At 43.6% G+C, this 26,134-nt stretch overlaps 2 protein-coding genes across 2 annotated transcripts; one reads left to right on the top strand and one right to left on the bottom strand.

Moving 5' to 3' along the window:
* The first annotated feature begins 1,222 nt into the window (after positions 1-1,222).
* Positions 1,223-4,530, top strand: LOC8051835 (transcription factor Sox-14). Its single transcript, XM_042294256.1, has 2 exons — positions 1,223-2,248; positions 4,492-4,530. The coding sequence occupies exons 1-2, from the start codon at positions 1,223-1,225 to the stop codon at positions 4,528-4,530; spliced, it is 1,065 nt and encodes a 354-aa protein (XP_042150190.1).
* Positions 4,531-21,778: 17,248 nt separating this feature from the next.
* LOC115313961 lies at positions 21,779-23,231 on the bottom strand. Its single transcript, XM_029972953.2, has one exon. The coding sequence runs from the start codon at positions 23,229-23,231 to the stop codon at positions 22,044-22,046; it is 1,188 nt and encodes a 395-aa protein (XP_029828813.2). The 3' UTR covers positions 21,779-22,043.
* Between the last annotated feature and the right edge of the window lie 2,903 nt (positions 23,232-26,134).

Below are 26,134 nucleotides of genomic sequence, written 5' to 3'. Positions count from 1 at the left end.
AGTCCTTTCCTCAATCAAGTTCTTGTGGAAGAAAAAAAGACATGTATAAAATGGGGCGTGGGAGTCTTAAGGTTGTCGCGGCAACCGTTTACATCCCAATGTTTCTCACGAAAGGAGTGGCGACAAAGGGGTCCAAGCCGTGAGCTGCCACCCTCAACGTGGTCTTCCTATGATGACGTGCGTAGGTTTATAAAGATAGAAGCAAAATTTGTCAGCCGTTCGCATTATAGGATCAAAAATTTAGGCAGGGAGTTCACGATTTTTGTTTTCCATCTCACCCGAAACCGAGTCGAGTCAATGTGAATTCGAAAAATGGCGCCAAAACGAAGGCACGTGGGCCCGCGCGGAGCGGCGTTCCTCCGACGCGTCCGCCAGCGCGCGGTCTTTCGTTCCTCCCGTGGCTCGCGTCAGTAGCGGCGTCGGCGGCGCAGCGCGCGTCGCCTCGGCGCGTTTTCTTGTTCCAGCTTCTTCTTATACTCTCCCCCCGGAACCCAATGGCATTGTGTGGCGGTGCCTTCAATCCCGCCCTTTGAGCCGCTCGACATGATTGGCCCCGCCGACCCGATGACGTCACGGGGCGCCCGGATTCGGCTTGCAGAACAGGCCAATAACAAAGCGACGCTCGGGACCAGAATCAATCTGCGGGAGTGGGAAAGAGGATCTTTTGCCGCGCGTTTGTTTTGTGCCGCGCTCCGTCTTTTCGGGCGCCGACACGCGCCCCGCACACGAAGCCCTCCTCTCCCGATGCTCATTCGGTGCGGGCGCCGCCGCCGCATGTCCCCCCCCTCCAACGGCCCCACTTGCCGGCAGCAGCACACGCCGGACGGATGCGACCACGTCGACTCTCGGCCGCTCCGCCCTCGCGTCGCCGCCACGGCCCCACCGCACCTTTTGTCCGTCAGCGTCACTCGACGACCCGCACGCGGTCCGGAGCGACGCGAGCACCAGCCCTCCTCGCCCGAGTGACTCACCCCGGAGTTCGACGTTCTGACGCCACCCCTGGATTCCCGACCAGACAGTGATCATCGCCGCCCGCTCACCGAGCGCTGAGACCCAAGGCCTCAAGATTGCGTCCTATCCGGCGTCGGTAGTTTCGGCCGCCTTCCCGTTCGCGGGCTTCGACTATCGGTTCCCGTACGGGGCCCTTCCGCCCCCCGCGGCCCCGAGGGACCCCCCTCCGGGAGCTCATGGGCTCCCCTTGTCCCTTCTGGACCGCGGACCGATGGGCGACTTGGGCCCACGGTCGTCCGTCCCCAGTTCGCCGTCCAACGGACCGTCGTCCCTCCGTCCGACCATCTCGTCGTCGTCGTCACCTACGGACTCGCACGTCAAGAGGCCCATGAACGCCTTCATGGTCTGGTCGCGGGCGCAGCGGCGCAAGATTGCGCTCGAGAACCCCAAGATGCACAATTCGGAGATCTCCAAGAGGCTTGGCACGGAGTGGAAGCATCTGTCCGAGACGGACAAGCGGCCCTTCATAGAAGAGGCCAAGCGGCTGCGCGCGCTCCACATGAAGGAGCATCCGGACTACAAGTACAAGCCGCGCCGCAAGCCCAAGAGCATGCTCAAGAAGGAAGGCCACCGGTTTCCCTTCGCCCTTCCCTACATCCCGAGCCCGAGCGACTACCTGGGTCTCCCCAGGTCCCTGTTTCCCCACCACCCCCGCCTCGCGATCCCCTTTCCGCAGCATCCCGTCATGGGCGCAGGACTCCCGCCCTTGTCCCCCGTCCCTCGGCCTTCGTCCAGGTCATCCTGTCACCAGGACGACCTCAACCGGGAAGCCGCGTCCTCGGACGACGGCCGCAAGCTGAGTCCGCCGTCCCCGCTGGCGACGTCCTCTCCGCCGACGTCATCGACGTCCACGACGCCAACGTCAGACCCGACGCCGGGCTTCAAGGCCTTCGTGCCGTCGCACTACGCCTCCCCGTACGGGTCGCCCGCCTCGCTCTACTCGGGGCTGTCTTACCTGATGCCCTGCGGCTGTGGCTCGCCGTACGCGGGAGGCGCGGCGGACCCAAACTGCCGGCACATGGCGACCGGGTCGTCGTTTCTGCTCAGTCCGTTCCTGAAGTCGGTGGAGACGGCACTGCCACCGGGTTACGCGGCAGCGCACGCGGCGGCTGTGGCGGCCGCTGCCTCGGGATCTCTCCTCGACGATCCTCAGTCCTTGTCCAGCCTGCCCGCGGCTCACTTGCTCGGTCTCTACTCGTCCCTGGCGAGGCCCAAGCCACACGACGCGCGTCTTGAGGTAAGACCTCTTAGGCATTCAGCCATTCGTTCAGTTCTTCATACAAAAAAACAAACAAACAAAGGAACTGCAGTAGGGTGCTATAGTCTGCATTGATAAGAGCGCGTAAGGTACACTGCTGCAAATTGCTAACTACACCACCCCTTAAGTGTCTCCTCCAACTTCTCGGCTTATTTTTTAAGCAATCGTGTTTATATGTTTTTTTTCTTTCCAATTCTAGGTCTAATCAATAACTCAGCATACGCCTCTAGTGTAAAACGAATAATTCAGGTATACTGCCACGTTCCCGAGTTTAGATATCGAGCTCTTGAAACCAGACGAGGTCACAGCCAACCTGTAGTTATGCATTATTTGCGTAGGTGTGCACGCAGTGGAGAGGAACCATGGTTAGTGGAAGGCGACCGCTAGCCTGTGGTCTCTAACTTCTTACATCAGGCAGAAGTGCTTAGACGAGTATACCCATCCATCCATGGAAGGAACGGAAAGGATCGAACTGAGAATGAACATGCGGCGCAAGTTTGGCACTCCACGTGCTTGTTGCAACTAAGGTTCTTTAGTATACACAGTCCGTGGTCTCGCTCAGTTTCAGTTGAGACTACAGAGTCATGGCTCAGGGCGTAATCGGGGACAGCTTGATGAACTACAATAAAACTAATAACAACGTTGTTTTTTTGTTTTTTTTTGTAATGTTAGCTGAAGTTTAGAAAACATTGCCCTTTATATATCGCTCCTGACCGAGGCTGGTGGGGAATGTGGCATTGTGCTCGTGAGCTTTAGGTCCCCACCGTGACTCCTTCTGCTGCCTCTGAACAAATACCCAAAGCCTCCGAAAATCTATCGAAGGCATTCAACGCCTTTGAAAGAAAAATATTTGAGAAGGCGCCACTTATTATTTAAAACTATAGTCACTCACAAGTTTAAGAAATGCCAGGGGTGACTTACCCTGTTCACGCTGAGGATTCGTGTTTGGGCGTTCTTATCAGCTAGCGCTGCAATCTCAATAGCTAAGAAGTGGTAATAGTAATGATAATACTACTACTTACAATAATAATGATAATAATAATGCTTATTTTTTACCAAATTGAAACGGGAGACAAGGACAAAAAGCTGCGGATGGTGATCCAGGCGATTCCAAAAACCCACACGTCTATGGTGGACGATTTCAAGAACACACAAATATAGAATACAATGAGGAATAATAATTAGTACGTCACTCGACTAAACAACAAAAATACAATATCAACCAAAGGAAACATATCACAAAACAAAATGGCTGAGCGAGGGTACGCTGGGAGAGTACAGATTGTGTTAACTTAATGTCATACTCTTGCCTGTCAGAACCCCCGAAATCACTAGAGTGTTTCACTTTTTGAAATATGATTATTTTGTATAGTCATCTCATAACAACTGAGCGGCATTCATAGGCTCTACGAAACATAGAGGCACTGATTGTCGAATGTGCTAAGAGAGAATTGAACTTCTAAAAAGAAAACAAAAAATCGAAGGACCTCTGACAACACGGCGCTAAAGCATGCTCATAGATTCTTTTATGAAAACAAAATTATCAGGGTTCTGAAGGAACATTATTTGATAATAAAAAATCTGGCTTTATGTTTCGTTTTTCTTTCAAAAGCCACCTGTCGAGAAACGGCAGCTGATGGTTTCCCTCCTCCCCTTTTCTTTCAAATGGGATGACGACACGAAACTCGAAATATATGTAAAGTATCATGGGCACTCTGAGGAACACTTTCATCGATAAATATGACAAAGAAATCTATGATACGACTTCTTTCACTGAACACCAAAAGACAGAAAACACGTTTTGTTGACGCGAAGGCGTTTGCTCCTTCCCTGCCGCATTAGTTGTGTCATCCCCTTTGCCGACTTGATTGTGGAATGCCCCACTTTGTGTTAGCAAAGTCACGCGGTTGAAGATGAGTGGTATATATATATGTATATATATATATATATATCTGTAAGTAGTGAATGGTGCTGCCCAAAGAATCCCTTTGTGTGTGTGAGAGCATGGATCTACAATGACTGGACAACGGTTTAACACAATGTCAATACATGTTTAATATTCTGGGATATTTTTTATCTAGTATTTTATAGGAACTCGAATGAAACTAATGTTCATGAATATATTCGTTAAAATGAAGGTGCTCCAAACTTCTCTGGGGCGAGATATAATGCACACACTTGTTTAAGCTTTGTCGCAAAGTGAGAGCGAACTATGGTTACAGGTTAATTATACTACGTATAAGGAAATAGAGAAAAAGTAAGTAACATTATTTACATGTGCAGATATCTTTTCACTGTTTTGATTTAATAAACAAGGATTTTAGCGGCCGTTATAAATATAAAGAAAGTCAAGGGATGGAAATGCGAAAAGAAATTGTCACCTCTTTAATTTAAAAATCCAAAATGCGCGTATGGAAACGCCTTCATTGTGCGAATAAATCGTCGTCGTGTACTTAGCTGAAAGCGCAACAAAATCTAATGGCAGTAATAATAATAATAATAATAATTTTATTTGCACATACTGGAATGGGCACCTGTGGTGGTGTGCGGGGCTAGGCAGATAGGTGAAAAACCCTTACGGTTTTTCACCCAACGGTAGAACGTTGGGAGCCCTCCCTCCTCGTGACTGGCGCTACTTTATATCTGCCTGTATTCATACCTGTTAAATGAAGTATAGGGAAAAGTTAGGAGTCTGATTCAGAGTTCACTGTACAACACCTTTAAAAGGGTACTCTGCGGAGTTTAGCGCCTCGAATTACCTATATTTTCTTAATGCCTCGTCTTCACTTTTTCCGGCATGCTGAGTACTATCTCAAAATGTTGAATGGTCATTAAGAAATTGGCTAGTGAAAGCGGGGCCAAAACGAAGATGCAGAAATTCCCGCGATTTCCAGTGTCACGGCACCACTGGCAGCTGGGCTTGCAAGTCGAGCAAGCGTGTCCAGAAAACAGAGCCCGTCGCGCTTTTGTTCCGTAGAGATGAGCGAGTGCTGGAATGAGCTTCCCTGCAGAATTCACGTCACCGTTTTCACGTAATAAACTTCTTGTACTTAGTTGGGAACAACATCTACTACTTCCCTGCAGAATTCACGTCACCGTTTTCACGTAATAAACTTCTTGTACTTAGTAGGGAACAACATCTACTACTCGTAGAGTGAGCTTGTGCCTGTCACTACCAGTACATTTGCAGTTTACTCAGTACAGTAGAGGCTTTAAATTCGACAAAAACGGCAAAGAAGAAATTTTAAAACAAATACAAAATGTCGTTTAAAAGATATGACACATATTTCGGCATAATATCTGACCTTTAGAAGAAGAAACAAGTATATTGGCGTATTGAGCGATTTTAAGACATCGGCTATACTATGAGGAAAAAGAAAGAAAGCAGGGGGTACTGTTGCAAATCTAATGCACACATGTTTCATATAGCGACAAAGCATGCAAGCGCTGAAACGTAGATGTATAAACACTAATCCGCAGCAAAAACCTAACGAACACAATGTATACGGTTATGGGTACCATCGATGGGATGCGAAATAAATGTAACCAGCCTTCACGTCTATAAAATTTGAAAATCAAGGAAGCAAAACTTCCAGATACACGAACACGCGTAAGAAAATCTAACGTTTAAATTGAGTGACCCGTCTGCCACAGGGCTGATGCGTAGACCAGGTATATTCTTGCTTTTCGCACAATTTCAAAACGTTTCCTGTGACGCTGCAAACTTACTGACAAAAATCATCCACATTATTTTGAATTCGTACTTTTTTTTTTTTCATCTGTACCGCGAAGTTTTGGCTTTGCGAAAGTTGGTTGATACGAAGTTATCATGTATCGTGTAGTAAAATCCTTTATATGTGTTTATTCATTCCTACTAACAATTAAAATTCTTTTTTGGATATCACACAAACGAGCCGTCAATAATATTTATTCTCACGAGGATATAGAAGTATATAAACGGACTGGTGGTCGATCCTGTATTCATAAACCAAATCCCAAAGTTCTACCATGACCAGCAACATGTTGTTTGGAAGTATTCTTTTTTTAAATTTATTTTAGTATAAATTGCGGGTCACGTGAACCATCCAATAACCAAAAGACCGGCATAAAATTACATCTGTGCGCCGCGTACATAATTTTAAGGGTTTGTGCAATCGCTTCGAATCGAATAGCGTAGTGTGATCTCGATAGCTGTAACGTCAGTCTGTATACATGTTGTGGCTTTTCTTTGCACACTGAAGGCTACGAGTGACGCAACGCTAGTAGATTCGAACCACTCTTCCTCACATCCCTGGTTATTCTTCATTCTTAGATCCGTAAGGCAAAAATGTCAATACTATTTTAGATCCTGCCTTCATTCGTCCCTTGACTATATAGACAATGACAACTAAAGAAACAAGGGGCTGGCCGGCTCCCAAGCATCTTACGCCACGTTTAATTGAAATAAATTAATAAATATTGCTCAGCAGCCAATAATTCTGTGGCATCAACCGATAAGCACTCTGAAAAATGAATCACAATGTTCGAGGAGTGGAAAATACAAGCGAGACAACTTAAAGAAAGAAGTGATATGCAGCGTTAACATATGTCATAATTAAAAGCCCATCTCCTCCAACAGGGGCGAGCAAAGAAAACACGTTGTGACAAGCTTACTCTCCAAACAAAGCACACACAAAGCATTATCAAATTCAGAATTGCAGTGGAGTAGCGACAAAACCTGGAAGTTTATTATTACAAATCTAATCCCTGTACAAAAAAGAAAAAAAAACGTTTAGAAGTGTTGATGCGGGTATCAATGGCGGCGAGCACTTCTGCACGATTTGATCGCTCTGAATAGTAATTTTTTTTTTTTTTTAATATTGCGAACTGTCAATTTTTGAGAGACTGCTATACACTTGGCAAAAATGTATGGCACATTGCTTGGCAATTGTGTTGCATGCGTGAAACATTCTAGCTTCACAAACGCTTAGCGATACCCTGGGTTTCACATATGCAACACCATTGCCCTGATAGTTGTTCTTTTCAGCACTGTAACTAATGTCGTCGTCCTAAAGTCTGGAAAAAATATTATATGATTCCCCAGCGACTGAACCCTTTCAAGGTCATCTACAATAAACCCGAAAGTGAGGAATAATAATAAAGAAAAGGAACTGAACAAAGTCTCAAACGCAAATTTGTTGTTATTTTTGTTTTTTTAATTACTCCTATGTCTCGGGTTTACTATGGATGTCATTCACCGGCTCACATGTGTTTTTCTACCCCATCTTCTCTATCATTGTCTTAAGAAAATGGGAAATATGCCAAGGACCCGAAACTTCGGAAGCGTACTCCATTGTTGGTCTGACAAGAGTTTTATACGCAAAAAAGTTAACAGCAGGCGGTGGTCTAAGCAGTTTCCTTCGTAAACACCAGAGTTTATTATTAGATGACTTTTTGCAACCCAGATATTGACTTCATTTAAAATTGCTCGTGATAAACCCACCCACGTACTGAGACTTATCAGCTTTGGTGAGCTTAGCACCCTCAAGCTCGTAATCAAAGTACAATATGTTTTCTTTGATGTAGATTGCGTGTATATTGTTCTTCCGGTAATAATCATCATGTAAATCATCATATTTTCATTACGCCGTGATAATATACGAGATAGGGTGTTGTGTAAATCTGTTTGGTCGTCTAGAGACGAAGCAGTAACATAAATTGTACAATCCTCTGGAAATATCCCGACTTTTACGCGCTCGTTTCAATCGGTAAAGAAAACACTCTTAACATATATTAAAAAACCAGATATCCCAATACAGCGCCTTGTGCAATACTGCACGCGAAACAAGCTTGAAAAAGTGCCATTGACATCTGCGAACTGCTGTCGATTTGTGGGGTATGGCCTAATCCACCCTATGAATAATAGGGAAACTGGAAGCGGTTCTGTATATGAGTAAAAACACCTAAGTAGTCTTCATTTGGCCTCCAGGATCGCGAATATCGAGATTGTTTTCCAACTTGGTGCACGGAATCTGCAAGAAATAATTTTCAAAGCACCGCGGAAGCGCCTCTTTCCTGGAGTGTTAAGTCATAAGATGAGTTTCCGGTAGTGCCGGGCACTTGATCGATTAACCTACTGATTAATCGATTAATGCTTTATTCGTGATTAAGTTTTTACCCGGATAATCGGTTAAATTTTGAAGAAAAAAAAAGTAAAAATGTAACTCTTTCACCGCGCAGACGTGGGCGAGTACACCTGCACGAAGACAACCTTTAGGTGAAATTTTGAACTAAAGTAATCTCTGGGAGCGGGATTTCTAACTCTAAACAAGTAAATAAGGTTCTACGTGTCCCGGCCATTTCAACGCCGTGCGAGTGTTCGTTTAGCGCAGCAGAGGCTATTGTGAACAAGCAAAGGATTTCGGTATTGCAGGAGAATACCTACGAACCTTGACACTTGTATCAAAATAAAGTATGTAAAGACAAAAAAAAAAAACAAAAAAAAACAAAAAAAAAACAACACATCTTTGCCTCTGCTGTTGAAGTAATAATCCGAGGGTGTAGGTGTCTTTTGACAATTTTAGAATACACATCTAGGTTGATTTAATACTTAAAATTGTACATTGCGCCGTTTATCACATATCCAGCAAAGGCAACAAAATGTAATTTCAGTTTGCTTTTTTCACTATTTTACATGGAAATGATAAAGTTCGATGAATCGATTAATTAATCGACAAAAAGGTGTCTATTAATCGGGCTAAAATTTTTTATCGACACCCAGCCCTAGTTTTCGTAATCTCTGCTGCTCTCGCGCATCTTGAGCGCCGATCAAAGCTATGCACTCGCACTCTTGCTATTTTCCCAAAAGGTCAAAAAAAGACGTCACGACTGGTGTCAGTCGTGACGTCTTGGCCGCCACGACTGACAGGTCGTGACGTTATGGACGTGTCAGTCGTGGCGGGGAGATATTAGCGCCGAAACGTTTCGGTGGCGCACTCGTACGGCTTTCATCCGTGACGTCACGTCCAGGATTTGCTTCGTTCTGACGTCCAAGGGTTGTTACCCTGGCTACTTACCATCAGTTGCGACGACAAGCTCAGTGGCGTGTTTAGAAAGCACAGTGGAAGCACCATCGCGTTCCGAAATTAGCACTGTCGAAGTTGACAGCCTGACAATGCTCTTATACCTGTGGTTTGGCCAATCGTGGATAGCTGACCGCAGCGACGCCTTTGTTCGCCCACGGCGCTAATAGCTGGCAATTAAGACTACAATTGCACGTGTTGCCCACATGAGCGACACGCGCGCTTGGCGGCTGAAATATCATTTGATGACGTAACGACTGGTCAGAGATTTTTTTTTGTGTATGTGTGTTTTCTCGCGTTTAGTTACATCTTTGTGGAAAACGAACGTGATATTCAGATATTCACGGGATCAAAATACAATTAAAATGCACCTGTAGCTCGCTAAAAAAAAAAAAAAAAAAACTTTTTAGTTTCTTTTAAAGAACTCCGAGATCAATTAGTACGATAATTAGTTTAGAATATTGTACTCGATCGAACTCTTTTGACAGATCAATAAAAAACGGCATCGACCTAAATTCAATCATTGACGCACCGAGATATTTCGTGATAGTATTAGATTAGTTGAGTTTGTTGTCGATAGCGATCTTCGAAAACCATGTTGATTGGAGCTATAGTTCACGTTCTTCCAAGAAAGAGACCAAAAGCTTACTCGCAATGTCCAATTACAATTTATATAAAGTGCACGCCAACGAAATAGGTCGATAATTGTCATCAAGTCACTTTCCTCGTATGTTTTCCTTTATTTTTTAACGGGCACAAATTCGGCAATTAGCCAGTTTTTTTAAATAGAACATATTCACCGAGTGATTTAGAGAATATAAGCGTTAACTATCTTTCAGCCCATTCAATATATCTTTTAAGAAGTTCATTTGGCATAACATCAGATCTAGTATACTTTGCAACCTCTAGCGCTTACAACGAGGACACGACAATCGTTCACCACAGGGAGTCCTGATCGACCCGCCCGTCTCAACTGTAATAACGGACTGGAAAAAGTGAATAAATTCAGACGTCATTTCCAACATATCACTTACAAAGGTGTCACAAATACGTAGGTAAATGGACTTTTTTTGTGTGTGAGTGTGTGTGTGTGTGTGGGGGGGGGGGGGGGATAGGTATTGCCAAAACATTTCAAGAGAGGATAATATGAATTTAGGCAGCTTCCTCGTATACGTTTACTTTTAGATATGGTGCTGAGACGTCAAACTATCACTTCGCTTTTACGTCTTAAGTCGATTCTTTTATTCCGCGGCAACTTAAAATAGGAGCCAAAACAGGAACCCAGGTGTGGCGGAGAAAAAAAAAGGAAGAATATTTTCTTTCGATTGTGGTATGAGAAAAATCAAGATGTCGACGCAAGTCATACATTGTTTTGTCGATCGTGACGGTGCAACGCTACGGCGTATGCCGACGAATATCGGATATACCTGTGCCGTTCAGCATCAACAATTGAATCTTCCGTCCATTGTCCGCTTGAAAGTGACAACAAGAAATTCGAGGAGAGCTCCTCAGAACGAACCAGGGATTGACAGGTGATGTTCGTGATAACATTTGGAACATTTTTTACTGTATTTGTGATTCATACAGCACTGCTTCAAAAGCGGGAGTTAGTTCTTTTTTTTTATATATCGTTTCTTTTTTTTTTTTGCGTGAACTTAAGCTTTAGCTTGGCCAAATCAGCATCATCCGCGGTACGAAAGACGATGTTGGTTCGAACGGAGTTTGCAAACTTGAAGATAAAGTAACCAAACTAATGCCTAGGGAAGGGGAACAAAGGAGAGACAATAATCTCTAAACAGAGCTATAGCTATAGTGACTGGTGCGCGACTGAAAAACCCTGTCTGGTCCTGGTATCAAACCAAAGACGTCTTCATTTTCAGTAAAGGTCCGTATCAACCGAGCCAGTCAGGAGCTAGACGTCAGCAAATGGGTTTTAATAGCTGCCGCCAGTCTAAAGGCCGGTTCAGACACTTGCGTTTGACTGCGTTGCGTCCAGAACCGAAAGCGAGTCACCGGCACATCTGTGCTTCGTATAAAGCGTGGAATCCAATTCAAGGAATCATCTTGGCACGCGATATAAGCAGCATGGTGTCCTGGTTTCTCGCAGCCGCAACGCAGTCGAACGCAACCGTATGAACCTGGCTTTATACACCACGGTGTAAGATACATTCTTTAGCCGCTCATTCACACTGGAAGCGGATTCGCATTCGCAAAGCGGTTGCGAACGCGGTTGTATAAAGATCCAGTACAATTGCACGCGCACTTGATGTCATCGAGTGTGCGTACAATTGTACTGGATCTTTATACAACCGCGTTCGCAACCTCTTTGCGAACGCGGATCCGCTTCCAGTGTGAATGAGCGGTAGGTGAGGACACGGCTGGGCTGAACGCGCGGCGCGAGGAATCAGATAGTGCTCATTCGACGGGCATCCAAAAGGCTGCATCATTCCGCGGCCACCGTGCCCGCGGCTGACAGTGTCTCCGGCGGCCAAACGGCGAAACTGTGTGAGAGCGAAAAAAATTATCTCGTTGCCATGACACCCCGGTACACCGTGGTCTTTCTGCACGAGCGACAACCTCGCTGGAGCTCTGCGCGTGTGGAGCATGAGGCGGCACGAGCCGTCTTTGCCGTGCCCACGGGTCGACGAGTCATCTGGCGGCGCCGCTTAAAACCATAGTGAGAGAGAGAAAGAGAGAGAGTGAAAAGCGAACTTTATCTGCACTGCGCGAGGAGCGCGCTGTCCTCACCTGAAGAGTATTATCTTACACCGTGCTTTACACCAACACGGGTGAACGGCCTGAATTTTGAGGTTATGGTGATAATGTAAAGGGTACAAGCGAGCTGAACAATAATAAAGATAATAATCCCGGGAGAAGGGAACATTATCCTTATTCCTGTCCAGCTCGCTTGTACGTTTGCTTTAATTGCATTATAATCATTGAAGATATAGTTGGCAGACAGGCGAGCTGGTCTATCCTACATATTTTTCAAAAACCGGAAACGAGGACGGACGAAAAAGGGGACAAACACAAACCGTCTCGATTGAGACGCTTTGTGCTTGTCCCCTTTCCGTCCGTCGTTTTTTTTTTTTTTTTTTTTTTAAAGTTTTTTTTTTTATATTTTACGGTCCTGAGATAACTGGCCGTCGGTTACGTGACGGCGTAGAGAAACCGCGATGTTCGATTAGGAGAACTCGTCCTGAAGACCGGTATTCAAGTCAATTCCTTATGAACGAACTTCGTAAGGGATCAAATCAGCTGGCGAAGCTGAGCTACCCGTAGACCGAAGAGAGTGTCGAAACTTAGGACACAGGCACGCTCTAAGACACGCTACTAGTACACATCGCGACACTGTTAGCGCGAACACGACATCGGCGCATTTTCGCATTGTACTTGTAAATAGCATTTGCGAGCACAAAAGTTTATCGCTTATATTATAGAACTAAGTGAGCTCTTTCCGTAGCAATAATAACTTGGATGACATCCCTTGGTTTCAAAGAGAAAAACTGGAAAAACCGGGGATCGCTTGTTCGTGCTAACAGTGTCGCGCTCTGTACATCACACAAAAGACTGTTTGCAGATGCTGTCTGAGATGTGTTTCTTGCTTGTATGGCGGTCCTGCCACATTGGTGGTACAAGAAGTGTCTGTAGACGTGTTCGACCTTTGACGTTGGCGTTCAAACGCGTTTTGACGAGTGCAATGGAGTCGAAGGTAGCTAGCTTTATGTCTACCCACTAATCATCCGAATCAGAGCTCGGCATTCTGACGTTCCCCGCCCTCTCTTGTCTCATCCTCTCCCCCAGTTTCCGTCAGATAAATGCGCTTACACACCAATTGTTCAAACAATAAGCCCAGTGTCCGAAATCTTAACTCCCAGCGAAAAAAATGGGAAATAGTAATCTGAAACTATAATCGCGCTTGCTCCTACGAAGAGAGGGGCTGCGCATAAAACAAGATTTTTCCTTAGTACAGCACTTTTGGCATCGGTGTAATTCTTGGAGCTTCGTGACAAAAAAAAAAAGTATATTTCTAACGTTCTTGTACTACGATATAGGCTAAAAATACTGAAAACATAAAAAAAGAGAACGGAGTGTTGCAAAAACGGCGCCCCCCCCCCCCCCCCCCCCCCCCTTTGCTGTCTCGTGGCGTCAACATTGAAAAAGACGGCGGAGCCCATGGAACAGAGTAGACACTGGTCTATACACCAACAAGAAGAGCATTAGATGTCGCTTTGAGCCACACTTCCAATATACTCTCAGCTGAGGAAACGTTGGGCGTAGTTTATTAATATTCATGTTCTGCTACATGGTTCGTTCTCCAGCATTTTTATCCCCTAATCGCACAATTTTATTGGCTGCGATGTATTTCACTAAGGACTCAACACGCCTTGCGTTTTTTTTAAAGTTGTCAACAGTCTCTACCATCATCGTTCACCCTCTCCATTTGTTTGTGACAGTATCAAGGATACTTTAGTAATGATCTTTTTTTTTTTTTCGGCATCAAGTTCTTTTTTTTTTTTTTTTTTGCTTCAGTCAGTAATCCTTTTGCTCTCCTTGTTTGCTCTCTCCATACGCTTTGTTATCCAATCTGGGCACACAGGTGAATGAGCATTTCCTTCCCCGTATCCCGGAACAGCATCTGGGACCAATCGGACCCGCCCTAGAGAGCGCCATAAGACGCCATGTTTATTTGCCTGTTTACCGAGAAACCGTATTCAATTGTACCTGGCAATGCGGCAACCCTTTTACGTCCCCCCCCCCCTCTTACAAAAAAAAAAAAGGAAAGGGGTGGAGGAGGGAAAGGAAGGGGGGCAAAGAGGGAACAACGACTTTGTATGATCGTGTCTTGTCCCGATTTCTTTTCTTTTTTTTTTACTATTATTATTATTTTTTTTTGTCCTTCCTCATTTCTACTTTTTATTATTATTATTATTATTATGGTTATTACCTCGTTTTCTTTCGAGTCCTGAACGCCCTGCTCTAGAGGGGGAAAAAAAAAAAAACAGCGAATGAAAGTGAGGCACCGAGGCGCGCAAACACACCTACTCTACGCAGGCATTCGTGCAGCCCGTCATATTTCACACGCGTTTCCTCGAGTCGTTTGGAAAGGCCTGTGCAATTTGCGCATTGGGAACACATAATGGAGCTAATAATGATCCATTGTGCGTCTTCCTGCCTCTCTATTTTTTTTTTTTTATTTATCATCCGCGATTCATATTTTTATTTTTCCGCATCTGTTAGCTGAAAGCGAGAGTCGCACATACACACACACACGCCCATACATACCCGCAAACAAACACACACACACACACATAAGAGGCTGCTCGAATAAACCACGCGTATAGGTTCAATAATGTGGGTCTTCAAGTACTGACTATACTTCCTTTTTCTTTTTTTGTTTTCCAGACCGTCGAGTATCTAATGTTTCCAAGTATCGACCGGGTATAAATTGTTCACGAAAGAACGAGGTCGTGCGTTGTCCATAATTATTTCGGAAAGTCTTAGCAATATAATACGTACGTTGACTTTGTAAAAACATGCCGCCGGCGCACGTGCTCGCATTTGTACATCCTCCGCACAACGACACTTTTGTTGCCATGTTTTCTAACCCAAGTGCCGCGTAAGTTCGGCCTTGTTTGTGTCCGGTGTAAGCAAACATAAGTTGCTCTGGACAACTTTCGTTCTGCTCAGGCATCCAAAGCTCACACCCTGCTGGGACCGTACAAAAGATCGAATAACTAAGCGATAGTCCTTTATTGGTATAGCTTCGATTGCTTGCCTTCGGTGCTGTTCGCAAACACTTCGTGGTGAAGGCTTATTGGTGACAATAACGCTAATGATTAGACCTATACTCGAATCGCGCCGAACAAACTAAAATTACGCCCCGAGTCTCTCCTATACGTAACATATTCGAAACGCGACGAATCCGTGAAAACGAGATTTCAGACCAGTACTAAAATTGATAGTCTTTTTTTTGGTGTGAATTCAGGTTTATTAATGACTTGCATAACCATTACGTCACGCACTTTCATAGCTTGAGACCTGCGTGGACAGTTTGATCCCCCTTCATCCGATCCGCATCTGCGCAAACTTAGTATCCGTGTACCCGAACCGCATCCGCAATGTTCTTAAATTACTGTATCCGCATCTGATTCGCATCCGAATACTTTGCATTACTATCCGAACCGCATCCGCAAAATTCGGAATCGCATCTGATGCGCAATCTGCGCACTCGTGTTTAATTTAAAAAAAAAAAAAAATAAAAAAAAAAAAAAAAAATTAAGCGAGAATGAAAAAAAAAAGCGTTTGTATAGCGTTCTACGCGTACCAGCTGTTTGCTTAGTTTTATACAAAGAACTCATCGAGTCAGAACAAGGTGAAAGTAATTTTATTGTATTCGGTTTGATCGTGTTTCTATTATAAACGATTATCCTTCTACAGACACTTCTCGTCGCTGTAAAGGTGATCGCAGCTAAGAGACAGTACTGTGTATATATATATATATATATATATATATATATATATATATATATATATATATATATATATATATATATATATTTTTTTTTTATTTCACTTGTGTTTTGTATTACCTACTTAAAACAGACGCGTTTTTTTTAATAGAAGAAATAAATAAAGCAGGAACTAATAACATTGCGTTATTTGATTTGGCTCAAACAATAAAAAAAAAGTAAGAGGAAAGGCAGTCACTCTCCGCAGCGAAGTACTCGTATGTACACATCGCGAACACGACATCCGCGCATTTTCGCATTTTACTTCTAAATAGTATTAGCGAGCACGAAATGTTTTCGCTTACATTATAGAAGTAAATGAGCTTTTTCCGTCGCAGCAATAACTTGGATGACATCCCTTCGTTTCAAAGAGAAAAATTGAAAAAAAAAAAAAAAAAACCGGCGATCGCTTGTGCGCGTTAACTGTGTCGCGCTCTGTACGTGGTAAGACGCCAGTGCACCCCATCACAATATTAAATAATGGCAACATCTCCTATTGGTTTCAGTTCTAAACGCGAACCCGCAACTGCGTGCTCCGAAGTTCGAACCACATACTTAGCAGCAACTTGCCAACTACAGAGAGAAAAAAAAAGAAAGCTCACACACACGTCCCGCTTGACTTGTCGAGGAAGCTGCTTTTATTCTTTCTTGTGACTTCTATGTTTTAGGTTTTCTTTGTCCGAAGCACGTGTTCCACTCTTTCCTTGCCAGAAAAGAACACGCTTTCCCGAAACGATTGATGCCCCTTCATTATTTACTCTTTTTTTTTTTTTCTGGGGACAGCATTTTTGGCGAGATCAAACGCTCTGAAGCGATCTTTGGTGAGAATCGGATCTATCTTTGCGTAAAAGACAATTTTCTCCCCGATTTGCACCTTTTCTTTCTAAAAAAAGTAATTTGCCAACGCAAAACATTCGATGGTGCATTTCATAGTATGGGACTCATTTATTCACCCTACACATCCGGACCCCCGCAATCTGCCGAATATGATTCATTGCGGGCATAACCCGCAGGTAATCCGCGGAGAGGTAGGGTTCTACCAGAATTATTAGGGCTTCGTGTTTTCGGGATTCCTTTTTCTTCAAAATTGGGCATGCTTTTCGAGGTTTCTTTTGTTTCTTTTTTACAGCGAAGTTGTTTACGGTTACAATTAGGGTCCCGTGGATTTTTCGTGTGCGGCAACAGAAACGACGTCCCGGCTTCATGACGTCACAAAGTCGTGTCCCGTGATGTCGATTTCCGCACAATATTTAGCGGGGAAATTTCCCCGTCACGCGTGTCTAGCTTCCTCCGGCTTCTCTGGGCGGCGATAGTCCTCGATATATGTGTGCGTACCGTTCGACACGATGACCACCGGTCAAGAAAACAATAAATGTGTTCGTACCTTTGTTCAAACTTCTGTGTCGCCTCTGTGTCGTGTCCTAAACAGCTTGGCTGGTCATCAATTTTCACAAAGTGGAAAGGCTCTCGTCTTTTTTTTTTCGTAATCGATGTTTTTTGGTATTTATATTTAGTGTCAGGCAAGAAATCAGGGTTAATCGAGGCTAATGGTATAAAACAACCGTATACTTATCTATAAATATATGTCCCCCACGTCATTAGGGTACTGAGAACAGAAGTCAAGGGACGTGGCACCCAATGGAAGAAGCAACCTCTAGGGCATTTAGTCCAAATTGTGCTCAAATTCACAGGGAAAAAAGAAAGAAAAGCCGCATATTCAAAAAAAATGTTTTCGCCAAACCGGTGGATTTTCCTATTTTAGGGCAGCTCCAATTTTCGCTTAACTGTCCCCAGGGACAGTTAATCCAAAATCTGCTCAAATTCGCAAAAAAAAAAAAAAAAAAGAATTCTTCTTGCAGTTTAAGGAGAAATGTTTCACAAACCCGTGGATTTTCCTATTTAAAGGGGCCATGAAACAAACTTTTGGCCGGGATAAAAGATTTTAAATTGGGATTTTAATAATCGCATATCGTTTAGTGGGCCAAAAGAAAGAGGGTAGAAAGTCAAAAGCCAGCATTTCGGTAGGAACATTTGAAAATATAGCAGACTATTCGTACCTCCTTTACTTCGAAGGCTCTCCACCTTTTCACTATGATACATCCGCAGTTCCCAAAGCACGTCAGCCGAGCCCAGCTCACGCATTGGACACGAGAACTGCGTCACTCGGACGTATGCGCTCGTGAACAATCAATCCGCTGACAAATATTTAGATTTGTGTTCATGGCCAATGAGTGCCCTGATGGAACCTATCGTCACTTGCGAATGACACGTTCTATGGTGTGCTTAAAAAACACGGTGGAAGCTTGGAGTCATCACACCGGTGCCCAAGCATGTCATGACGACGTGATTTCTCAATTCGCCTTTGAATTCAGGATTAAAGCCAAGGAGGAAAAAGTAGAAAAATTGTTTTATGACCCCTTTAAGGGCATGCTCCGAATCGGCGTTTTCTGTTTTCCCCGATTCCGAGAGAGAAAAAAAAAAAAAAAACACTTCGCGGGTTATTTATCGGGGTTTATCGCATTTCCTTAAATCACGGAGCCATATACTTATTATGCTAAAGCTTCTTGGTTTGGCGTTCTCATCAACCAATGCTGCATCCTCATTGGCTGTGGGGAGGAGGGGGAGGGGGGCAGTTAATATATGATGTTCGGATTTCGCAACACCCTGCGTTGCTTGAACTGTCGGTAACCACAGTTACAATATTACAATACGTACATGATACATATTAACAACAGAGGCACCAACAATGTCTGATCCTGTCTCGCGCTTCAGTGTCTGATCTTCTCAGTCGTTGTCGTCTGAAATCTAAATTTTACAAGCTGCGCTCGCCTTTATTTTTTTTTTTTTTCAGGTCATGAAATGTTTTTTGTTGCTCTCCCCCAATCCCAAAATTTTGTCCTCCCGTTCGTCCGTTCGTACATTCTCCGCTAAATTTAGCGGGGGAAATCGCCGCCACGTGACATGACGTCGCGTGAGCTATACAACCATTCAGGTTCTCCCACTATATTTAGCGGAAAAATATACGTCACGTAATGCATCAATTCCACGCATTATAGGATCTTGACGATAAAGGTCGCTGCCAATTTCTGTCTTATCAAGATTACTTTTTTTTTTTTCTCTTTGTAACGCATGCATAGATTTTAAAACTCAAAATTATGTATGATGAAAGTTTCGTCTTAAACGGTGGTTCGCGATGTAAAGCATGCTGCCACAGTAGATATCTCCCTATGGCATCTGAGGAGGTAGCAGTGTTTCTTTCAATGTGACTCTCGTGAATTTCATTTTTTTCTAATCTTTTTATTTATTTATTTTTTATTTCACAATACTGCAGGCCCCGTTGGGGCCCAGGCAGGAGTGGGGGGAAAAGAAAGGGGAAGGGATGGCAGAGTCGCAAACACACACGTTCTTCAACACAACACTGATACCAAATAGCATATATCATCGCAATTTCGAAAAAAATACATCAGGGGTAGGGCTATCAACAGTGTCTTTTTCTAAGCAATTCCATTCTATTATGGTCCTTGGGAAAAACGAATTTTTAAAAATGTTGTTTGCGCTTTGGTATGGCTCTAAAAGACTTCCATGATTAAAGCGTGTATTTCGGCGTGTGACGTGCTTTATGTAAGGTGATGAATCTAAATTAAAGTAATTATTCTTCATTAGGTACAAAAACTTCAATCTGAAATTTTTCCGGCGCGATCTCAAAGACTCCAATTCAAGTGATTTTACCATTTCTGATGGGCTGTCTAAGCGGCGGTACCTATTGCATATGAATCGCGCAGCTAGCCTTTGAACTTTCTCTAATTCGTCTATGGCTTTTTGTGTACACGGGTCCCAGACTACGCACGCGTATTCTAAAACTGGCCTGACCAAAGTCTTATAGGCACAGAGCTTGACACTGGAGGGTGCCAGCGGAAGTCTGCGCCTTAGGGACCACAACGCTCGTCTCGCAGCAGCACAAACATTGGCAACATGTGCATTCCAGTTCAAACTACTCGTAATTGTTACCCCAAGGTACTTAACTTCAGAGGCTTCTTTAACTTGAGTGCCATTAATTGTATAGGGAAAGTCCAGTACAGTTTTTTTATTTGTAACCCTTAGTAATGTACATTTATCCAAGTTCAACGGCATTTGCCACTGTTCACACCACGCATAGACATTCTGAAGATTATTTTCGAGAGCTAGCTGGTCATTATGGGTTTCTACTTCTTTGTACAATATGCAATCGTCTGCAAACAACCGAACCCGAACTCTGTCATCTATGCTGTCAACTATGTCGTTTATGTAGATAAGGAACAATAACGGTCCCAGAACCGACCCCTGCGGAACACCTGATGAAACAGATAACTGACTTGAAGATTGCTTGTCTATTTCGATAAACTGGGAGCGGTTTGAAAGGTACGACTGAACGAATTGGACTAGGTCGTTTTTAATTCCGATTGCGTATAGCTTCTGCACTAGTTTATGATGTGGTACTTTATCGAAAGCCTTCGCGAAGTCTAAAAAGATGGCATCGACTTGTTTTCTTTTATTTAGAGCAAGGGCAAAATCATGCAGAGTTGTTACTAACTGTGTCACTGTTGATAGCCCTCGACGGAAGCCATGCTGAGCACTGGTAAGGAGGTTATTTTCTTCCAGGTAATCAGTAATGTGCCTGCACACTATGTGCTCCAGTGTTTTACAACAAACAGAAGTAAGGGATATAGGGCGATAATTAAAAACGCACTGAGGATCACCACTTTTTAAAATTGGCACAACACGAGCGCGACGCCAGTCAAAAGGAATCTCTTTTTGTTTTAGTGAGTTATTAAAAATGACGAACAAATAATGCGACAGCCATTCAGCATAGCGTCGAAGGAATTCGTTAGGCACATTGTCCGGCCCACACGCTTTTTTAACATTTAGCCGAAGCAAAAGATCAAAGATTCCTTCCCGGCTTACGACAAGGTCCCGCATGGCCGACGACATATCACAGATGCTCTCTGGCTGTGCTGCTGAACGGGGGCTGAATACGGACTGAAAGTACCTATTGAATTCGTTTGCCATGTCGGTTTTATCAGTGACAAGAATCCCACTAACATTTAAACACTCAACACACTTTTTTGTTCCTGATAAGAAGTTCCAAAATTTAGCGGGCGCTTCCTTTAGAACACTGATAAGAGACTGCGAGAAGAAAAACTCCTTGGAAGTTGAAATCTTTTCTTTCAATTCTTCTTTTATCTGAGAAAGTTCAGATGTCCCATACTTGTGAGTTCGCTTTTTACGTTGCAATTTACGTTTAAGTTGAATAATCTCTCTTGTTATCCAAGGATTGTTCCTTCTTGTGCGTTTTACCTTGCTGGGTACATACTGCGAAATGCAATAATTGCAAATGTTTTTAAACATAGTCCACTGGGTTTCTAAGTCGCGTTCCTCACAGAAATCATCGAGGTGTGTCTCCAAGTAGTCGAGCACATCAACATCACTCGCATCGTTATAATTTTTAACAATCAATTTTTTTACACCACCAAGTTCCGCGTTTTTGAAAAAGTTGGAAGTAAAATACAGCATTTTATGATCAGACAACCCTGTTAAAACGTCAATAGTGTACCATGATATTAGTGGACTAACGAAGACCAGGTCCAAAATAGATTGCGCCGTGTTGCCGATCCTTGTCGGCGATGTCACTATCTGGGTCAGGTCGTTCGAGAACGCACAGTCAAGCAACATCTCTGAATCACGTGCGTGTGCTCCCGCTGATCTCATTTTTAACCAGTCAATATGGGGTAAATTAAAATCACCGGCCATGATTAGTCGTACGCGATCATTACGAAAAGACCCAAGAAAGTCGTATAATTGCTCAAGGAACACTGGTGAGGCATTAGGCGGTCTGTACACTACTCCTAGAACAAGGCTATTCCCGTAAAAATCAACCCGACACCACAAACTTTCGTGGTTAGGAATGCCTGGTAGTAGGCACGCGCCTAACTCGGACTTCAGGACAATGGCAACGCCACCGCCACGTGACAGTCTATCGTTTCGGTAAATTTTGTGTGTCGGCGGAATGACTTCGCTGTCCTGTATATCTGAGTGCAGCCATGTTTCGGTTATCAAAGTGGCGTGGGGGTCAAAATCAAGGAGCATTGCCTCGAAATCTGTAAGTTTATTCAAAACACTTTGCGCATTAAATGACACAAGTCGGAAGGTTATTTGCTTCTGACGTCACGGAGCGGTGGAAACACGTTTCTTGCTGCTGCTGGGCAGTTTCACGCGCGTTTGTGTGCTGTCATCCCACGCATAAATGTCACCGTTTACATGAAGCTTATCATGAACCAGAAACACTTTAGCGTCGTTTTGTTTATCTGGCTGCGCAGATGTCCAGAGCAACTTTCGCGTTCGAATTGTTTCCTGCGACAAATCATGCCGGACAGAAACCTTACTTCCCTTTAGTAAATGACAATTCTTAAGAACAGACATTTTTTCACTGTGGTCTTGGAAGTGCAGTATGACTGGCCTTGTTTTCTCGGGAACATGTCTACCAAGACGATGCAGACGGTCAACACTGTTTACAGTGACCTTCAGAGTGGTTTTGAAAAGATTATTTATGACCTTGTCTTTAAGCGAGTCTCCAGTTTCGCCGGGTTGCTCTTCAATGCCAAATATAACAAGGTTGTCTTTTCTGGACCTGTTTTCGAGTTCAACAAGCCTCCTCTCTTGTAGTTTGTTCGCTTGCTGAATATCTGCAATAACTTGTAGCAGAGGAGAGTCCCGTTCTTTTTTTTGCAGCGCATCTATGTCCTTTTCTGCCTTATCCAGCCGTGTTAGGACATCTCTGACAAATGAATCTAAACTTAATTGTTTTTCATTGATCTCTCTTATTTCTTTCCGCATTTCAGATTGGCCAGCAAGAAGCTGGTCGAGTGATTCCTGGATACTAGGTCCAGGATTGGTTTCTACATCTCCTGATTGTAACAACAATGCCGATATCAATTCACGACACACTGACGCAACGCTTCTAACTATGGTTTGTGGACTTGGTGACAGAAACAAGCACCGATCATCACTACGATAGCAGTGTACAGGATATGTGTAACTAACCTGGACAGTGAAGAAGACAGGCGTATTTAGCGTCCTTGCCATCACGATGTCACCAAGTCCACTGAAGCCGACGAGATCGTTGTGGGCGTTTATAGGTAAAGTTCCGGACGTGACGCCAGGGTAGAACGTAGGTTCCGGAAAGCTGTACACCAGGGGGAGGCGACCACGTTCCGTCGAGTCACCATTGATGCCTTGTTGATACGAAACCGTGCCGAAGTTGTCGGCGCTGAAGCTGTTGGCGCCGCTGCTTGCTATCTGACACAGCAACACCTGGACAGTGAAGAAGACAGGCGTATTTAGCGTCCTTGCCATCACGATGTCACCAAGTCCACTGAAGCCGACGAGATCGTTGTGGGCGTTTATAGGTAAAGTTCCGGACGTGACGCCAGGGTAGAACGTAGGTTCCGGAAAGCTGTACACCAGGGGGAGGCGACCACGTTCCGTCGAGTCACCATTGATGCCTTGTTGATACGAAACCGTGCCGAAGTTGTCGGCGCTGAAGCTGTTGGCGCCGCTGCTTGCTATCTGACACAGCAACACCTGGACAGTGAAGAAGACAGGCGTATTTAGCGTCCTTGCCATCACGATGTCACCAAGTCCACTTTTAATTATTTGCGGTGTGACGTTCAGCGTTATTTTTTACGTGACACTGGCATCACAAAATATTTTATAGTTTTCGGTTCGAAACACCAGGTTATGGTGTCAACACTTCATTTGTTATTTTTCTCACTGCGGAGCAGCTATTTTTTTTAAGCGGAAAAAAAAAAGAAAAAAAAGGAACTTTAAACAGTAATTAAAAGATCAGCTCGTTCACTGTGACTTGAGAGCGCTGGGGTGTCACAGGAAGTCACTCTTTCGATAAATATACGCGAACCATTTTTTTCTTATTTTTCGTGTTACTTGTCATAACCGTTACGTTTCATGCATTTATTACTGGTATTATTGAACATTGACTTAGATTCTTCACAGATTCATAACCGCCTTGTGTGCTATGACACCGTCATAATCGTAAATAAAAATATGGGGGTGTGGGGGGGGGGGGGGGGGGGCAGACTTGGAGAACCGATTCTGGAGTATTTTGCGCGAAAATTAGCCAGATCTCGAACCGAAAATATATGGTTTAGTTTTTGAAATTTGGGCTATCCTATAGCGTTTTTTAGTAAATATATCAGTAAGCACAAACATCGTGTCAGTGTGCCTTTAATATAAAAGGGCAGTCTTAATTTTTTTTTCAACCTCGTCATTCAATGAGATTCCTCAAAAATATTAATTTTTTAATGATTGTTTTTAACAGCGTGAGTGGGTATACTTACACTGTTACAACAATGTGAATGGGCATGCTCGTGCAAATCGGCAGCAGGGTTCCAAAGTGCGCAAGTAACTACACACCGGTGATTTTGTGCTTTTAAATTACTTTTCTTTCTTGGTAACTGTAACTGTAACTTACCTACAATAGATATTTTGCTAAATTACCCAAGGACCAAGGAGCATGCTGCGACTCGTGGCTGCGTAGGAGGGCTTTAGATTGTGGTATTGTATCAGGGCACTACAGTTGCAGATATTCATAGATGTCCCATCTCAAATATGGTGGGCATTGACAATCAAAATGTCGTTGGTATGACATATGTAATTCGGGGTAAGGCGTCCTTGAATCAGACTTGGGAAGTAATGCGTTACAAGTAGCAAATTACTTGTAATTTGTTACTTTTTTTAGTAATTTTGTAATTGTCACATTACTTTTCTAGGGCAGTAATTTCCCATGTAATCTCGTTACAATGATTGGTAACGGGTTACTTCAATTACTCGTTACTTAAAAAAAAAGAATATGACTATAATACAGAAAGTGGAGCAGGAAATTCAGCAACATAAAACCTAACAAGCCAAAAAAAAAAAAAAAGCTTCGTGGAGAGAAGAACAATTAAAAATAGAACACGATTTTTTGTATGACTGGTCACTAGAACCGCTCAAAAAACGTGCAAGGCCCATACAAATTTGCGAAAAACAAAGGTCAAGAAGACGACGCCGAGTAGGCTTTGCTTCTTTGCATCGCCTTCCATCGTGCTTTTTCTTTTTCTCCTGAGTATGAAAAATGGAAAGTAGTACTGTTGCAGACGATATTTGAAAACACCAAGATTGTTTCTATTGTTTCCTTGACAAGTGTACAGAAAAAAGTAACTTGAAAGTAATTTGTAATGTAACGAGTAAAGTAATCCGTTACTTTTCAGCGAAAGTAATCTGTAATGGTAATGCATTACATTTGATGCTCGGTCATTTGTAATTGCAATCCATTACATTTTTTAAGTAACGAGCACAAGTCTGCCTTGAATGAAGCATCTTGAAGTCCGGCGAGTGAACCCAGGGGGAAATGCGCAGATAATTTTTAAATCAGCATTCGAACTGAGTTTTACCAGGCGCCATCAGTCGAGCTGGCGAACTTTGTCCTCAAATGTACAAGGTTTTGAAATGGAGTTAAGAGTTTAGCCTAATGGACGTTTGACTTATTATGTTCCTCAATCAGTGATCGGGAGGGTCTTTCAGTATGACTTGTGATTTACGTCATGTAAAAGGAATATTTGTAATTGTAGTTCCCACTTCAGACGTTTATAGGACATCTACCAAAGTTTAATTGTTAAGAAAGAAACTTTTTTATACGCTATTGATAAAAAAAAAGATATTTGTGGAGGGGAACATAACCTTTTAGTAAATCAAGGCAAACTTTGAGACAGGTGTTTGGAGAGGTACCTTGGGTACATTTTAGCATGGTAACTGCAACTGTATCTTAGGAACATTTTTGCAGCAGATTTGACAACCTTGGTTTGGCATCGACGAACACGTGCAGGCGTTGTCTCTTGAAACTCCGTAAAATTTGTGGAACCTTTCGACCTTGAGGCGAGTAAGGAAAGCTCTTCAGTTTTGCTAGTCCTCGCCGGGTGCTGTTCGTCCGTTTCAATGAAAATAATCATGGTTATAACGAAGCGATGGTGATCATTATGATGATGATGGTGGTGGTGGTAATGATGATGATGGTGTTGATTATGTTGATGCTGGTGGCAAGGAGGTTATTCTCTTTATAACGGACGAGGGGACAAAAGTACACCAGTGCCCAAGCCTGGAGGCGTAGAATCCTGGTGCCCCGATGGATGGATGAATGAACGGGGCTGAACACTTTTAATCGGGCGGCGCCTTGCACTATACCTAGCCAAAGCTTTTTTTTT

The sequence above is a fragment of the Ixodes scapularis genome, unplaced genomic scaffold (genome assembly GCF_016920785.2).
Source record: "Ixodes scapularis isolate PalLabHiFi unplaced genomic scaffold, ASM1692078v2 PGA_scaffold5__190_contigs__length_132052651, whole genome shotgun sequence".
Classification (NCBI taxonomy): Eukaryota; Metazoa; Arthropoda; class Arachnida; order Ixodida; family Ixodidae; genus Ixodes; species Ixodes scapularis.
The sequence above is the reverse complement of the archived record's forward strand: the minus strand, read 5'-3'. Positions and strand labels throughout refer to the sequence as shown.

Excerpts from the sequence above, each read along its gene's own strand:
- LOC8051835 (XM_042294256.1), top strand. The coding sequence starts at position 1,223 with ATGGGCGACTTGGGCCCACGGTCGTCCGTCCCCAGTTCGCCGTCCAAC. Across the intron at positions 2,249-4,491 it reads CACACGACGCGCGTCTTGAG|GTTAATTATACTACGTATAA; the intron begins GTAAGACCTCTT and ends CTATGGTTACAG.
- LOC115313961 (XM_029972953.2), bottom strand. The coding sequence starts at position 23,231 with ATGGCAAGGACGCTAAATACGCCTGTCTTCTTCACTGTCCAGGTGTTG.